This window comes from Phyllostomus hastatus, unplaced genomic scaffold (assembly GCF_019186645.2).
Source record: "Phyllostomus hastatus isolate PE091 unplaced genomic scaffold, TTU_PhHast_1.1 phas_scaffold_1066, whole genome shotgun sequence".
In the NCBI taxonomy this organism is placed as follows: Eukaryota; Metazoa; Chordata; class Mammalia; order Chiroptera; family Phyllostomidae; genus Phyllostomus; species Phyllostomus hastatus.
In genome coordinates this window covers 9870227-9887623 of record NW_025334004.1, presented here as the reverse complement: position 1 = coordinate 9887623, position 17397 = coordinate 9870227, and the positions used below count along the sequence as shown (strand labels likewise).

General features: G+C 37.6%; 1 protein-coding gene across 1 annotated transcript in view; it reads left to right on the top strand.

Moving 5' to 3' along the window:
* Positions 1–17397, top strand: part of TM9SF3 (transmembrane 9 superfamily member 3) — a 60260-nt gene that overhangs the window by 23056 nt on the left and 19807 nt on the right. Inside the window, exons 4-9 of the mRNA XM_045854503.1 lie at positions 674–834; positions 2741–2818; positions 7703–7834; positions 9325–9491; positions 12510–12604; positions 15560–15690. Of these exons, the coding sequence (XP_045710459.1) occupies positions 674–834; positions 2741–2818; positions 7703–7834; positions 9325–9491; positions 12510–12604; positions 15560–15690 (764 nt within the window). The remainder of the gene's footprint in view (positions 1–673; positions 835–2740; positions 2819–7702; positions 7835–9324; positions 9492–12509; positions 12605–15559; positions 15691–17397) is intronic.

Sequence of the window (17397 nt, the reverse complement as noted above, 5' to 3'; positions counted from 1 at the left end):
TGTTTATTTTTGCTTTTGTTGCCCTTGCCTGAGGAGACATATCCAAAAAAATACTGGTAAGAGTGATGTTTAAAAAAGCTTACTATCTATGTTTTCTTCTAGGATTTTTATGGTTTCAGGTCTTCTTTCATTTTATGTCTTCCCAGGGATAGATCCAGAACTTCAAGAATAAAGAAAGGAGGCATTTTAAGTTTTGGTACTAATATGCACATATGTGCAGCTTACTAGGAATGATAAATTGTAGGTTAGTAGAGAAAGTACTGGAGTGGGCCTCTGGGGACCTTAGTTTTAATTTTAGTTTACGACTGCTAAATCAATAGATGACCTTGCCACATGGTGATATAGCACTTAGCTGAAATTTTGAATTAGGGAGTATACACAGATAAGGTGATAAATACTACATTGAAGGTCATACTAATGAAAAAGCATGAACTTCAAGGATCAAATTAATGATAGATTATGTCATCACTTTTTTTAAAACCATGGTGTGACCATGATTTGTGTTTGCCAAGTAGTTAACAAAGAGTAGACGTCCAGCCTGCACTTTTGCCGCATTCTAACCATGCAGAATAATAATTTTACTTTTTTATAAAAACATTTCAAGACATTTTGTTCTAATGTATTTTAAACATTAAATGAAATTACCTTATATAAAGTGTTATTTCTTTTGTAGGTATTGTTGGTGAAGCAGATGAAAATGGAGAAGATTACTATCTTTGGACCTACAAAAAACTTGAAATAGGGTTTAATGGAAATCGAATTGTTGATGTTAATCTAACTAGTGAAGGAAAGGTGAAATTGGTTCCCAATACTAAAATCCAGATGTCATATTCAGTAAGTATTAAAATAATTGTATACAGGGAGAAGTGTTTGTGACCTAATATCAAAAATTGTTTTGTAGCTTTAGTAAATGAGAATACAGTTTGAAACGGGATGACAAGTACTATTATTAAAACTGTATTTCCTCGATGTATATAAGTAAGCTTCTTAAAAACACGGAGAAGATTTGCTTCAGGTCTATAGTATTATATACAAGTTATGTATCTGCAGCACCTTCCATTTGCTACCATGTACCGCTGTAACTGGGCAGCTAGTTAACATGGTTACCTTTTTTTTTTTCCAACTACCCCAGTGAGTTTCTTGATTAAAGTAAAGAGTTTACAATATTTAAAAGCCTCTTAAAATTTACCATAGAAACTGTCTCTACCTCTTCTTGTCTTGGAATAACTCCTGAATTCACAGTCACTTCTTGATGAAAGGAGCTTTTGTTACATTGGTAAACGTGAACATTTCAACCGACTAGTTTTAAGAATGTTAGTGGGGCTCTGGGACCAGGAATGGTTGGTTGTCAGGCAAGAAATGCCAAAAAACTAGGTTGTGTTTTGCATGAGACAGAATGACAGAGCCACTAGACCAGGGGTGTCAAACTCATTTTTACCAGGCGCCACATCAGCCTTGTGGTTGCCTTCAAAGGGCTGAAGTAATTTTAGAACTGAATAAATGTAACTAACTACTCCTTAACTCTTAAGGAGTTGAAATTACATTTGGCCCTTTGAAGGCAACCTCGAGGCCAATGTGGCCCCCAGTGAAAATGAGTTTGACACCCCTGCACTAGGCAAAGAGGTAGGTGCCTCATACTTCCTACCCAAGCAGCTGGGCCTGATACTTAACTCCCATTGGGTGTCACTGTTTGCTGTCACTGACACTGTTTCCTAGGCACCATCCTCATGTGCCAGCGTGATCTCTCTGTGGGAGACAGGAGACCATGCTTATTCCTGATACCACACTTGATAAGTTTTATGATATGGGCATTAGTTTTCAGTCCTGCCTACACATTAGACTCACTTGGGGAGCTTTTAAAAACTACCAGGGTCTAGTGGACTCCAGCCCCGTAGCTTCTGATCTAATAGTCTGGGTTAACGATCAGGTGGCAATATATTTTTTTAGTAGTTTATTTTTATTGTATTCTTTCTATTACCTTTTATCTTCCTTATACCCTCTTCCACCTCCATCCCACCCCTCGCCCTGAACATGGTTATGGTTTTAGATTGCAGCATTCCTTATTTTCTTTCCTCTTTACTATTGTTGTATTGAAAAGTACTGGATGGGTGTAGTTTATCATATTTTGCTTTATCAGTTGGAATAAGATACTCCTGCAGAGTAACAGCTTGTCAGAGTCCCTTGTAACTGTCAAGTTAATTCTGTTCCTTTAAGATTAAAAATAGTGGAAAGAAGAGAAATCCAATGTAGGTAGCTCTTCTCTGAGTGTTTTTTTCCTGGTACCTGGAATGAGTCAATTGCTAATAGACAATTTTGAAAGTTTTTTAAGCTTTGTACATATGTACCCAGTGCAAATAATATTTGCACAACTGAACTAATGAAGAAATTTGATCATTGTAATAAAACTATTGTAATCTAAAGATAATGATGTACAGATTCTTATTTTATTAGTTTAATTGAGTTCTTATCCCATTTATAGAGTATATAAGTCAGCAATAGTTAATAATTCTTATAAACTGAAAGGGTCCCTCCAAGTAAAGTTGTAAGTTTTGTTATTACAGAGAGGAAAGTTGGTTAGTTTATCATACATGTTTCAACTTCTGAAGTTTGTAGTAATTTTCCACCATTTCTCTAGTTTTTTATTCTGTGTGTCAATCTTTTCAAATTTTGCTCAGAATTTTGTCGGAAGATTATTAATATGTTTACTGGCCTTGATTTTCAAGTGAAAACTTTTTTTCAGGTAAAATGGAAAAAGTCAGATGTGAAATTTGAAGATCGATTCGACAAATATCTTGATCCATCCTTTTTCCAACACAGGGTAGGTAAACTGTGTGTGTTAAGATGTTCAGTATGTGCTCCAATCAGTTTAACAAACTTTAATGAGCATCTCCCATATGTAGGGCACTGTGTTAGGGCTGTGGATTTCAAAGATTTAACTGATGACCTCAGTATCATAAGGGTGATGAGAGGAGCTTTGGAGGGGAAGGTCAGATACAGCTTAGGACATGTTAGTTTGCAGTGTCTATAAGACATCCAGATAGTGTTACTGACTAGCTATTTGGACATATCACTCCGGAGTTCAGGAGAGAGATCTGGGCTAGAGATAAAATTTTGCAGCCATTGGCATGCCAATAGTATTTAAAGCTATGAGATTGGGTGCAGTTTCCAGGGAAGAGTATGTAGAAATAGAAGAGGACCAAGGACTGAGCTGTGGGGGCAGCAATAATAAAAGTTTGGGGAAAACAGAGAAAAGAGATACCAGCTAAGGGCTCTGAGAAGATACCAGTAAAGTAGGTGGGAAAGATTATATGGTTCTGGAAGTCAAGAAAGTATGTAATGAAGGAGAGAAAGAGAGATTGGTTCTGAATTGTTGCTGATGGGTCAAGTAGGATGTGTTCTGAAAGTGACTACTGAATTCCTCTAGAGTCACTGGTGAACTTGACAAAGTGCTTTTGGTGCGGTAGTGGGGCAGAATCTGAACAGAGCCGATGGGAGAGGGAATGGGAGGAGAGGAATTGGAGATAGCAAGCTTGGCTGCTAAGGGGCAAAGGAATGGTGCAGTAGCAAGTGGAAAAGATGGAATCAGGAGATTGTGTTTTTTGAGAGGTAAGAAAAACTTGTTTGTATGTTGCATGGGGTTCAGTAGACAGTCGAAAATGGACAATGAAGGAGAACAGGAGGAGAATTACTACAGATTTTCCTTAAGTAGCAGGATTGGGTAGGATCTATTGCACAAATTCAGGGATTAGTTCTAATGCAGTGACTACAAGTACAGGTTTAGGAGCTCTAGCTGAATACAGTGTGTCTCTGCCACTTACTGTAACTTTGGTCAAATTACTCAGTTCTTTAGCTTCTGTCTCCTTAGTAGTGAAGCAAAGATTATAATACTTTGTAGAGCTGCTGTGAAAATCCATTTGATAGTGTGTATAGAATACGTAGTTCAGCATTTGACATACAGTAGATGCTCACTAAGAGGTAGCACAAGTGCTGTAGTTTGCTATTTATCTCCAGTATTCTAAAATCCATGACAAACCTGGGGTGCTGCATTAAGATTAGTAACACTGGGGGGGGGGGGGGCGGGTCCTGGAGTCAGTAGTTTGTGGGGCTAGTAACCCCTTTGTGACATCTGATTTCTTCCTCTTTTTTTTTTTTAAGATTTTATTGATTTTATTTATTTATTTTTAGAAAGAGGAGAAGGGAGGGAGAAAGAGAAGGAAAGAAGCATCAGTGTGTGGTTTCTTCTCACGCGGCCCCCACTGGGGACCTGACCTACAACCCAGCCATGTGCCCTGACTGGGAATCGAACTAGCAACCCTTTGGTTCGCAGCCGTGCTCAATCCACTGAGCTATACCAGCCAGGGTGACATCTGATTTACTATTTTTAAGAAATATTTTCCTTGGCCCTGGCTGGCATGGCTCAGTGGATTAGGTAGTGGCTTGTGAACTGAAGGGTGGCTGGTTTGATTCCCAGTCAGGGCATGTGCCTGGGTTGCAGGTCAGGTCCCCAGTTGGGGCTTGCAAGAGGCAAGGTATATCTCACACACTGATGTTTCTCTCCCTCTCTCTCTCCCTTCCCCTCTCTCTAAAAATAAATAAAATCCTTAAAAAAGAAAAAAGAGTTAGCATCTTTTAAAAAAAGAAATATTTTCCTTGGTATAATTTAAAAATCACACAGTTTATAAATTTTTGAATAAAGGGACATTATAAAATGTCAGGTTATTAATAGTACATTATAGTAGGTATTGGTTTAAAGTTCATATCTTCAATTAGAAAAGAGTAGAGAGTTTGTTAAACATTTTAATATAATAAGGAAATCTTCCTTATTACTAAATAGTACCTATGTGAAACGTTTTTTCTCTTAAAAAATTTGATAAATTAACTGAAAGCAGAAATGAGTCATAAATAATTTTTTCTCCCTTGTCCTCTTTTTGGGTCATTGATTTCCCACGGTGGGAACAAAATGAAATCTTGGGGAAAACCTGCACTTATAGACTGCTTTTGAATGATTTTGAATTTTGAATGATACTTTAATGATAAATTTATATAACTTGTTTGCAAAATTTTCAAAATACGCATTTATTATTTTCTTTATAATATCAGTAAGTATTCAGTAAATTGTTGACTGAAGAAAGAAATGGTCTTATGAAGAGGCAGAGGCAGCTGTCTCCTGTTTTTCAGGGAGAGCCATAGCTTCTGTCACTTGTCTGAATCCTCAGAGTGGGTAACAGCCAGGACTGTCCTTTCCCCTAGTGCACAACTCGGCATGTTAGCCCAAGTTAGAATCTCTCCTAATTGTACAGGACATCCTTCATGTTAAACATTCTATGTATGTACTTAACAGAAGGGCAGAGCAGGATTGTACCTGTGAATAACTGGAATTTGTCAGTGAGAGGTTTCATGAAAGAGAGGGTTTTTGAGTTGGGTTTTTAACAGTCGATAGAATTGGCAAAGGCATAAAGAAGTAGGTCCCATGTGAGAAGGAATCATGAGAAGGACACACAGGTGGAAGTGGGGATGCTGTGCTTGTGGGTCACTGAAGAAGCATCAGCCGGAATGGAATGTAGGGTACAATGGAAAGAAAGGCTGGCTAGATAAAGTGAGGTGGTCGTATCACAAAGTGTACAGAATATTAGGGAAAACAGTTTAGATTTGTTGTGTGAGAAAACGGAATGTCACTAGGTTTTAGAGTAGTGACATATGAGCATGATGCTTCAGAAAGATTCACTGGTAACATTTTACAGGACAGACTGAAGGAAGGGGAAAGACCAGAAATAAAGAAGGCCAAATAGGAAGCTATTAGAATTACCAGGGTGTGAGGTGATGGCAAGAGAATGGAGAGGAAGGGATAATATAAGAGACATCAAGGGAAAATAAAAGCCTAGTAATTATTACCAAGGTAGGATTAAGGAGTAGAAGGAACCAGAGGTAATTTCAAATTTTCAAAGCCAAAACTTAGAACCATTAAGAGAACTTAGAAATCAGAAGCGAGTTGGTATATGTGAGGCCAAAGAGTAGTAGTTTACTTTAGGGCAGTCTGAAATTCCAGAAAGACGTTCAGGTGGCAGTGACCATGGTTAGCAAAAGTCTGACCCATGAATGAGAGAGAGGGACAGAGATTTGGGCCAGGGTGGGGGTAGGTGGAAGAGGGTGTTACTGTCATCATTGGAATGCTAGTTAAAAGTTCTGAGAGCCAGGGGAAGTCTCTGCAGAGTACCAAGACTGAGCTTTTGGAAAAGTTCACAAAGGGTGGGAGGAGCAGGCAGCGAGGATGAATGAGGAGAAGCAGCAGTCAGTGATTCGGGTGGCAGAGTGTCAGCAAAGGTCAAACATGACAGGGAAAGAGGAGAATGAGGGCAGCTAATTGACTTCTGAATCCATTTAGAAGTTCATTGCAGGCCTTTGGGAGGCAGGGTGAGATGATACTGTGTTTAGGAATAAGTGAGGGAAGTAGAACCTATAGTCTCCTCATTTGAAAAATGTTGGCATTGAAAGGAAGGAGTTAAGAAGATTGAAAGAGTGAGTGGACAAAAGATCAAGCAAACACTTTAAAAACTAGTAAGTTTTCATTTTTTTTAGTGTTTTATTATATGTCAGGCCATATGCTATATGCTTTAGATTCATTATCTTGCTTAAACCATATAACAGCCCCAGGGAGTAGGTACTGTTTAGGCAGGGACCTGTGGAGGTTGCTGATGCTGGAGAAGTGTGTAAGTTCAGGGGTGTAAAACGAGGGGAAGACACCTTGAGGAGTGGAAGAGATTAGAGGCTACTAGGAGGATTGATTTAAGAGGAAAAACAACTTCTAGGAGATAAGATAAATATAGAAAAATAAGTGAACATGGTGCCTTAAAGAAAGAAGATTAAGTTTGGATCTATTCCTGAGGGACTTTGGGGAATTAAAATACAAAGGAATTACTGGACAGTGCTGCAGACTTAGTTGAAGCCAGATGCACTCGGTTCTGAGATACACACAGATACAGTAGTACCTTGTGGTTATATGAACCAGAATCTGGACATAATTTTGTGACATGTGTGGGTGAAATCAAAGTCAGGAGCATTGGGAGCATTACGAAACTGTGGGGTGCCTCAGCGTTCTCTGCACATGGATGGCCAGTTTGGAAAAGAGTGAACAGTGATGGTACAGAGTGGAGGAGGACGAACTGGAAGTGAAGCAGATCATTCCAGAAGGTGGCCTAGGCCGTGGCAGCCAACTGTGATGGTTTAGTCTAAGGAGATCTTCAAGTTGTTGCTCAGTTAGAGGGAAGGAAGCTAACACTTAATTATTTACTGCTCTGTGCCAAGCCTGGTGCTGTATGTTTTATGTATGTTATTAAACCATACATACCACAACATACCATTCTTTCCTTTATTTTTTAATGTAGGAAAATTGGGGTTACATAGCTAGAAATTGGCAGAGCCTGTGGTACCGAGGCCTTTTTGACTTTAAAGACTTTAAAGCACCATGTCCTTCCCCTGTAATGTCTATAAAACAGCATGTTTTTTAGGCACCTGAAGCTTACTGTAAAGAAAGCCTATCACTTTGTATAGTGAATACTCATCCCCAGTGTGTCTGAAGCTTGGATTTTTATGGCACAATTTTAAAGGGTTTTTTTTTGCATTAACATCCTATGGTTATCATAGAACCTGTGAATTTTGTGACTGATATTTTATGTAGGTAATAATTTATTTTCTGTTATTTTAGATTCATTGGTTCTCAATTTTCAACTCCTTCATGATGGTTATCTTTTTGGTGGGCTTAGTTTCAATGATTTTAATGAGAACTTTAAGAAAAGATTATGCCCGGTACAGTAAAGAAGAAGAAATGGATGACATGGTGAGTAAACATTTATATATTATTTATAAAAACAATTTAAGTCAGTATTATTTTGAATGTTGGAATAATAGGTCCACAGCCTTGAGATCAGATGAGTTTCAGAAATTAGAATTTTCAGGTTTTATAAAGGTATAAAACTGTCGGAGGGTCTCGAATCAAATCTTAATAATTTTTTTCAGGAAGACATATGAATGTTTACCACAAGTGGGATTAAACAGATAAATAAGCTGTTGTTAGTTCAGTCCAAGGTTTGCCACAAAATGAATATGTCAAACTTACGAAACAGACTTTCAGTTTTTAGAGCTTTTGATTTCAAAATTTCAGCTAGGAGGTTGTATACCTGTGTTGGTATCTTTCTAATATTGTTAAATATTGCATAAAATTCAGGAAATGGGTAGAAGGGTTTAGTTTAATAGTTTGGGATGGGAGCTTGTTTTTTAAGTTTTTAAAAAAAAAATTGTAGAACAATGTTGTGGGAGAAAGTACTCTTTAGAATGTTAATGGTTATTCCATGTTCATGTGCTCCATCACTAAATAAGCTGGGAAACACTTAAACAGATTTAAATTTTAATATGCTGATATGCATTGTGAAGTATCAGAGGATAGATAAACTGTTTGGTGCTTCTCAAACATATCTGACCAGGATCTCCCCCCCCACCCCAAAAAATACATTATACCAGGGGACTGATAATTCTTTAAAAACACTGTTTTAGGTACTTCACGTTGAAAAGGAAAAACTTGCCCTGGCTGTTGTGGTGCAGTGGATTAAGCACCAGCCTGCAAAGCAAAGGGTTGTGGGTTTGATTCCCAGTCTAGAGCACATGCTTGGGTTGCTGCCTGGTCCCCAGTGGAGGGGCGCACAAGAGGCAACCAGTGTTGATATTTCTCTCCCTCTCTTTCTCCCTACTTTCCCTGCTCTAAAATATAAATAAATAAAACCTTTTTTTTAAAAAAAGGAAAGGAAAAACTGAATCCTTTTTAAAAAATACCGTTTATTTGAAAATACTATTATTTAACCATTTGATTTTTTCCCCATATGTTTTCTTAGGTTCCAGGCTCTAAAGGACATTTCTGTATTATCAGGGCATCTGGTCCTGTTGTTGACACTCATTTCTTCTCCACCTGGCCCTGGTGCTGTAGGAGCCACAGTCATGATGTAGTCAAATGGCAAGAATAGTGTCTGAAAGTATCTTCAAAGTATCAGTGCACTATTCTCCAATTTGACCATTTCTTTTTGTTTGTAAACCATTTCTTTTTTTTTCATTCTTGAGAGATTTTCTGAGCACAATGGGGAACCAACTTCCTGGGCCTTGGTAAAAATTACTAAGGCAGTGATTATTTTAAATTTGAAATTTCTTTTCTTGGCATTTTGAACCCTTTAAAATAGCTATGTTTGGAGAGAGGAAGTGTAAAATTATAATCCACTATTTTCTGTACTTCAATTTTTTTTTTAATGATTTTCTCTTCTCGTTACGTATTTATGTATATAGGATAGAGACCTAGGAGATGAGTATGGATGGAAGCAGGTGCACGGAGATGTGTTCAGACCATCAAGTCACCCACTGATATTTTCCTCTCTCATTGGTTCTGGATGTCAGATATTTGCTGTGTCTCTCATTGTTATTGTTGTTGCAATGATAGAAGACTTATATACAGAGTAAGTGCTTGGTACTTTATTACAGTTTTGTTGTTTTTGAATAGTTTAAATCATTTGAACCTTTTAAGTCAATCATAATTAAATATTTGCTTATTTTAATAGTTAGAATTTAAATAGCATAAATGTCATTATGGCAGACAAATTAAATAATGAACAGTAATCCTCAGGTATAAGTGTATTTTGTCACATGCTAAAACTTAGTAGCCTTAGTGAACATTTTGTTCGGTTATAAAGGTTACGTCCCTTAGTGGTATGAGCAGAGTTTCTTATAGTTCAGAACTCTTTGACAAAGTGAATAGGCACTTTTTTTGAAAGCCAAAGATCCAATTAGGACTTCATTAGAAGCACAAGGCTTTCACAGTTAACTAAGTTCTTCATTTTTACCTCCCAAACTGGGAGACTATAGAACAGAAGAAAGTAGTATAAGTAATAGTTAAAAGAATGATGGAGAAGGCATATGAGGTTAGAAAAATAAGTGGATAATTTCTTATCCTATCTTTACATGGTTTATGGTACATTTTTCTTTGTAAACAAAACCAACTGCAGGAAACTCTGATTCGAGGTTTTTGGATTATAAAAAAAAGTACATTTACCATCATCTCAGGTCTCTGTAGAGTTGTTACGTAACGCTGTGCTCAGAGCACCAGGGCCCCAGCGGGGCAGGCGCACTCTGAGCCCGAGCGGCAGAGGTCATCATGCAGGCTCTTCGGATGATGCCCCGTGAAGTCCTCAGTCAGAACGACACTCGCCTCCAGTTCTACTTTACTCCTCTATTTCAGTTCATACTGCGTTCTTTCTTACGTATGCCTGGCATTTGCTAGACAAACAATAAATTATTGTCCACAGAATGGCTCTTTATGGTTCTATGTTAATTATTTAACTAAATAGCCGTTTTTTCCCCACTAGACGGTAAGTTCTCTGAGAGCAGTGACTAGGTTTTAACTTATCTTTGAATTCTCAAAGTACCTGCTTGAAAAACTTGGCATGTGGAAAGTACTCAATCAATGCTTATTGAACTAAAGTAAACATGTATTAATCAACAAAGCTATTTCCCTGTAGTAGTTGCTCTTGTATTTCTTTAATGTAACCTTTGCAGTTTATTTACCATATAAGCATTTTAAGCTAATTGACCAAAACCTAAACTTCAGTGTTCTAGTTAGTTCATATTTTAGAATATAATATTTCAGATTAACTAAATCCCAAATACAAGGAACGCATTTCAAATCTACCAAGAAGTCACACTTTACATTAAACACTGGGTTAAATTCGTCGCTGCTGAATTGACACTGACTGCACAGTCACAATTTTAGGACCTACTAGTGGGTAACCTTCCCCAGAAACCAAGTTTTTGCTTTGTTTCTTCTCAGATGTTAGTGTTACATTTTGGCAATTCATTTTTTAATATGGCAGCTCTTCTGCTTATAGGGAAATAAGAAACTGCCTCTGTGTAGATGGTATTAGCAGAAAAAGCATGCATTGGTATTTTAGCCTGTTATTAGTATTGATGGGTGTTCTATGTTGTGCTTATTTGATATGAACGTACTCAGTTACTTACATGATAAGTACTAAAGCTGTGAGTATTATTATGCTGTCAAATAACTAACATTATTGAGACCCCATGTCAAGTGCTTTATGCACGTAAACTCCTTTAATCTTCATATGAGCCCTGTGAAGAGACTATTGTCTTTATTCTGCAGATGAGAAGAGTAAATATTGTAAAGGTTAATAATTTGACTGAGGTTACACAGCTCTTTGTATGGGGTGTTTGACTCTAGGTATTCTTACTCTAGAATTTGTCTCTTAATTTGCTATGCTTTGGAAATTAAAATAGAGATCCAGTGATAAGAATACAGAGTGGTGAGAACATGAAAAACTTGCATATAAAATATAGGATTGATTCTAAAGGATTAAAAGTAGATTATGTAAAAGAAAATTACTTGGTCTCAGTGATGACCATAGCAATCAGAGAAGAAAAAAATATTTAGTTAGGTAGAGGTTCAGCATCAGTGTGAGGCCGATTAGTGTGATACTAACTCTTGCGAAGGCATAGTGTGTGAGAAGGTGTGGGGAAGTCGGTAGAATTCCACCACTGCCACTGTTCGGAAAGTTTCTGTGGTGTGGGGAAGTAGCAAGTGGAGGTAAAGCACCTCCTCAGGTGTTTCTCCTTCTAGCCTTGGAGACATGAACAAGGAGGGCATTGTCCTATCTACCTTAGTGGATGTTTCAGTGTAGATGAAAATGGTCTGTTTTGGGTAGGAAATGTCCATAGAATGTTTATGAATGAAGAGGTTGAGAGTATGTCTGAGTTTTTAAAGCTGTGACTGATATACTTCCATTTAGTGGAAATGTCTCTGGGGACTGCAAACTTGAATTCCTGGTGGTCATTTTGGTCTCTCAGTCACATGAGCAGCCTTTCTGAACCCTCTCTGCTAATAGCAAGACTTCTGGCTGGTATTGGACTGGTCTTAGACTAAAGCAGCCTTTCAGTTTTCAGCATTGTTAAGTCTATGTCAGCCTCACAGTCCCAGTTATAAATAGAAAATGGGTTGAAATTGTTAATGATAGTCTGGAAGGAATAAGTGAACACTTGCATTGTTTAACTGGGTTCTTGAAAAAATGAACTTGGATTTTAAACTGACTCCGAGACCCATGATCTTTTAAAGATGGGAATGACACATTATTTACTACCGCATTTATATTTAGTTGTGTATTGATGGAAATTAAATGTTGCGATGCAACTATTATACATCCACTTTTAAGAAATTAAGTATAGGTGTTTGGGCAGAGGAGTAATAATTATTGCCCAGAAGGTGGTTAGTGTATGAAAATTGTATATCCTCCCAGTGCACACATTAGGGCAATGCTCTTGTAACTTGTCTTTAAAAGAATATTTTGTGTGTGTGTGTTCCTGTTAAATTTATCTTCGAAGTTAAGCTAATGTTAATATGATAGACTATATGATATGTTCTTTAAGTTGTTGGTTTTAATTTATCTTACACGTCTTTTTGCCTTTTTCAGGAGGGGATCAATGCTCAGTACGGCCATATTTGTCTATGCTGCTACGTCTCCAGTGAATGGTTACTTTGGAGGAAGTCTGTATGCTAGACAAGGAGGTAACTTACAAGTTAATCACTGTGTATTTTTAATTATATTGCTAATGTTTTGTGGTGAGGTATTTGGAATTTAAAGTGGGTAGTACAGGCATTGGAAAATCCTTTGCCATCTCATTTCACATAATCTCCACAAAACCTATTATGTTTTATCTTGCTTTTATAGAACCCCTGCATTTTATTTCCTAAAATTGTGAACAATTGATAGATTATTGTCCACTGTGCATTTAGGCCTGAGGAACATGTAGGAGAATATATTTAAGTCATTGATATTATTTTGCTCTGAGGTACCTATCTCCCCCCATGTGCTCCATGGGAGACCACCTCATAGAGTGTATAGCTTTAGAGTTGAATATAAAGGCATGTTTATGGTTTATGTATAAAGTTTCTGAACAGTGGAAGGAGAATAGGAAGGAGAGCTCTTTATTTCTGTTGACTCTTAAATATTTATCAAAGGACTCTGCAGAAAGATTTCTTTTATTCTGTGTCACAAACTCTTGCTAAGAGCGCTTCATCTTAAATGCTCCCTTGCTTTTCTACTAATGGGACCTAGAATGATGAAGGGTACATGGATGATACCAGGGTACTTGTTTCTTGCTATTTCTTTCTGTGATAGATGGCATTGAAGTTATTCTTAAGTTGTTCTCCTTGTAATTGTCTGGGGTCAGTAAAGTGCTGAAAGTAGTAGTAGATTTGCAATTTCAGGTTATGAATGAAGGGTTGTTGTAAGACCTTAAATTCACATTCCTAATGTGATTTTCCCAGCCTATCCTAAGCAATGTCAGCACTAGGGGATCCTGTCTTGTTTTAGTACACCAGACTTACAGGTTATAGAAGCTCAGAGCACAGGATCATTAAAAATTCCTCCGGGGTATCCTGGTTTACTACTTTCTTTTTATTGCTCCTTCTAGACTTAATGTGGTCTGTACCTTCAGTATAGGTAATGCTTTGACTTGCCTGAGGCAGTATCATTATGAATTCCTGAGTATTTTAGTGAGGTGTTCAGTCTCTATATTCTACATTTCAGGTCGGGAGAAACGAGAGACTTATCCTACAGGACTACCATCCTAAGGAAATAAGGATGCCTAAGGCAGCTTCTACTTTGAATTTGACATGGAAACTAGCTAGGCTGAGAAGTTTACAGTTTATGAGCCCCAGAAAAGTCTCCACAGCAGAAACAGGTTTATTTAAAACAGGAGATTTATTTCTACTTGGACAAAAATTTTCTTTTAATCTGATTGTAAATTAAGAACACACAGCCAAACTTGGCTATACTTATATTTAAAAGCTGACAGAGTTCAGACTAAAGCCCCAGGGGAATCATATCTTACAAAGAATAATCTAAAGGTTCTTGTCTGACTGACAGTGCCCTGAGGAGGTCTGATCATGTCCTGATATTTGATCTGAACTATCCCTAAAAACCAGGTTAATTTAGAGGTCAGCCCAGAGAAGCAAGAATTTTCAGAGTTATCTCAGGATTTGAACTACAACAAGGCCCAGGGTCTTCACACTGTCCTTAGTCACTGGGTAATGCTCTAGACCAAGGTTGAAGCCCAGGTAGCCTGGAATTTGAGCAGAGTCTCGGTGGGGAGTGGTAGGAAGTACTGCAGTGCAGATTCCTGGGCCACCAATTATACCCAGTGGAATGTAGGTGGGATTCTTCGTGACCTTTGGAGGGAAAGAGATAGAGGTGAATATGGAAATTACTAATACTTGCTTGAATCTGAGAAAATAATAGTATAGGAAAGAGAATGCTAGGAAAGACTTGGAATTAAATAGGAGAAATAATACATAACATTAATCAGTTGCTACCCTTTTGGTGGTATTCAAATTCTGGATATTAGTTTGGAAAGGAGGGGTTCTTGAAACTTACCTGAGAAAGAAACTAAATAAAGGAGAGAGATCAGAATCAAGGAGTTTTTCTGGAGAAATGTCAAGATTTGGAACAGTAACTCCATGAGACAGATATTTAAAAACAGCTTTCTATATTTAAAAAAAAGTTAGGTTATCACTTGTTTTTCCTGTAGCATTGTGTGTTTGGGCCACTATTGTGTGTGGTTGCGGGGCTGAACTGGGCAGTGATCCCATGTTCAGTCCTCATAGTGCGTTCCTGAGCGCTGTGAAGGTGCTTCCGCAGCAGTGCACTTGCTTGTGCACTCTGCTGTGTTGGAATGAGCTCCTTGGTGCTTTGTTAGTCACTGAACGTGACTTAAACTTTTCGATTACATAGTTTAAAAATGCCTTCCCTTTATTATTTAAATAATAGGTTCTCACCACATAGAATTTTAGCAATCCAAAGAGGTGTAAAGAAATAATAAAACTTTATAAATCTATAGTTCTTATTGCTGAGAGAGCTCAGGAAGCATATGCCATTACCTTTTCCTTTTAAGACACAGAAATAAATTTAAACATTTATTTATAATCATAATCAGAGAACAAACAGTAAATTTAGGGACCATTTCACCCAGGGTGTTTTAAACTTTTTTTTAAGTGGTGAAACCTCTCTTCCAGTGAAGCTTCCGTGAAACCCCAATGTGTAAAACTATTGAAAATGGACTTGTTCTGGTTGAAGCTGTGCTTGGGGATGTGGACTCTTCCTTCTCCAGTGGCTCCATGGGCACCTCCAAGAAGCTTCAGAACTCCAAGCATCTTGTAGTCCAGAAAGATTGAGAGGCTTACCCAAGTTCACAGCAGTTCAGTGGCAGAATGGGGACAAACCATTAGAATATTTTACTCAGTACACCCACTTCAGAACCTGTGTTTCCATTAGACATGCTTTACCAGCTAGACTGGTCTTAACTAGCTATCGTTTTGTAATAGTTATTAGGAGGTCAGATTTCAAGTTTTTTACATTAAAATTTTAGATAAATAATTTGGAACTAAATAATCAGCTTTTAAATATTAATATATGCCTGTCTGTCTATTTCTCTGATTTTCACTGTTTTCCTTCTTTTCCAGGAAGGAGATGGATAAAGCAGATGTTCATTGGGGCATTCCTTATCCCAGCTATGGTGTGTGGCACTGCCTTCTTCATCAATTTTATAGCCATTTATTACCATGCTTCAAGAGCCATTCCTTTTGGTACAATGGTACGTTGCTTGAGTCATACTTTTAAACTGAAAAAGTATAAGTATTTTAATACGAGGCCTGCTGTCTCCCAACTGCTTCTTATTGAGTTGATTTTTTTTTTTTTTAAGATTTTATTTTAGAGAGAGGTGAAAGGAGGGAGAAAGAGAGGGAAAGAAACAGCAGTGTGTGGTTGCCTCTCGCACACCCCCAATTGGGGACCTGGCCCTCGACCCAGGCACGTGCCCTTAATTGGGAGTCAAACAGGCAACCCTCTGGTTTGCAAGCCAGCACTCAGTCTGCTGAGCCACACCAGCCAGGGCATACTTCTTCCTGAGTTTTGATAGTTGCAGCCAGTGCTTACCCAGTACTAGAAAGTTAGGTGAAGCAGAAAGTTCTTGTTAGCCTTCACAACTCTACATTTGCACCTTTTTTTTCTTGATTCTGTGAGCCAATAAAGTGAAAAAAGTCTGTCTTGTGAGTATGACAGAAGAGAACACTGTAATTTTTTAAAGAGATGAAAAAACTTGATGAATATATTTTAGAGAAAGAATAATGACATAGCAAGAAACTTGGATGTTTTAAAGGAATAGGTGAGTGCAGTGGTAGGAAGTGAAGTTTCTCCACAGCACTTTGTTTTTTTCCCCAGAAACTGTATTATTTTTAGAATCTCATTAATCATTTATGTATTGATATCAGTAATATATGTTGCTGTAGATATTAACATCTTTTCACATATCTGTAGTCGCAGACTGAAATTTTTTGAGTTATTTAAATATATTAAAACTAAAACACAGATGTACTGGTGCTTTACAGATTTAACCCACAGTCTCCAAATTCTTTCTGTTGTTAACCTTTTTACAAGAAACAGAATTTTAGGTATGGAGTAGACTGTAGCCTTAATGTAGACTTGTGCACACATGCACACATGTCCCCACACGTATACCGGTTGCAGGGTGGTTACTGCTACTCAGACAGGCTAAAGAACTTGCTCAGGGTCATCGAGATAGTTAATGGCAGAACTGCAGCTGGAGCCCATATCTCTTTCTGAATCTTAATCTTGTTTGGGTTTTCTTTCTATTGTATGGGAGTTACTGAATAGTTCACAGACATTCCATATGATTTTGGTTGTTTTATAGTCCAGGCCAGGTTTTCTATAGGCATCTGCATATACACTTTTACTAAGTCTTTAATAACTTTTGGTGAGGAATGTTTTTGAAAATTACTGTATTTTGCTGTGTATAAAGCGCAGCCACATTTTTGGCCCAAATTTTCAGGGGGGAAAATCTTTTGTTTTAATTTTTTAAAAATACTTTTAGAGAGAGAGGAAGGGAGGGAGAAAGAGAGGGAGAGAAACATCAGTGTGCAAGATATATTGATCCATTGCCTCTCAGACACCCCCAGCTGGGGACCTGGCCCACAACCCAGGCGTGTGCCCTGACCAGAAATCGAACCGGCAACCTTTCGGTTTGCAGGCCAGCACTCAATCCACTCAGCCACACCAGCCAGGGCTGTTTTAATTTTTTAACTTAATTTCTTATTCACATATATTTAGATACTTGATTTTTGTATTATAAAGGAATTTTAGCATTTATTTTTTAATATGATATGAGAAATTTTATGTAACAAATAATTACAAAACACAGGAATGGATACAGATTATTTCAGGTACTACCCATATATAATGTACATCCTTATTTTTCTCTAAAAAATTTAGGCAAAAAAATGTG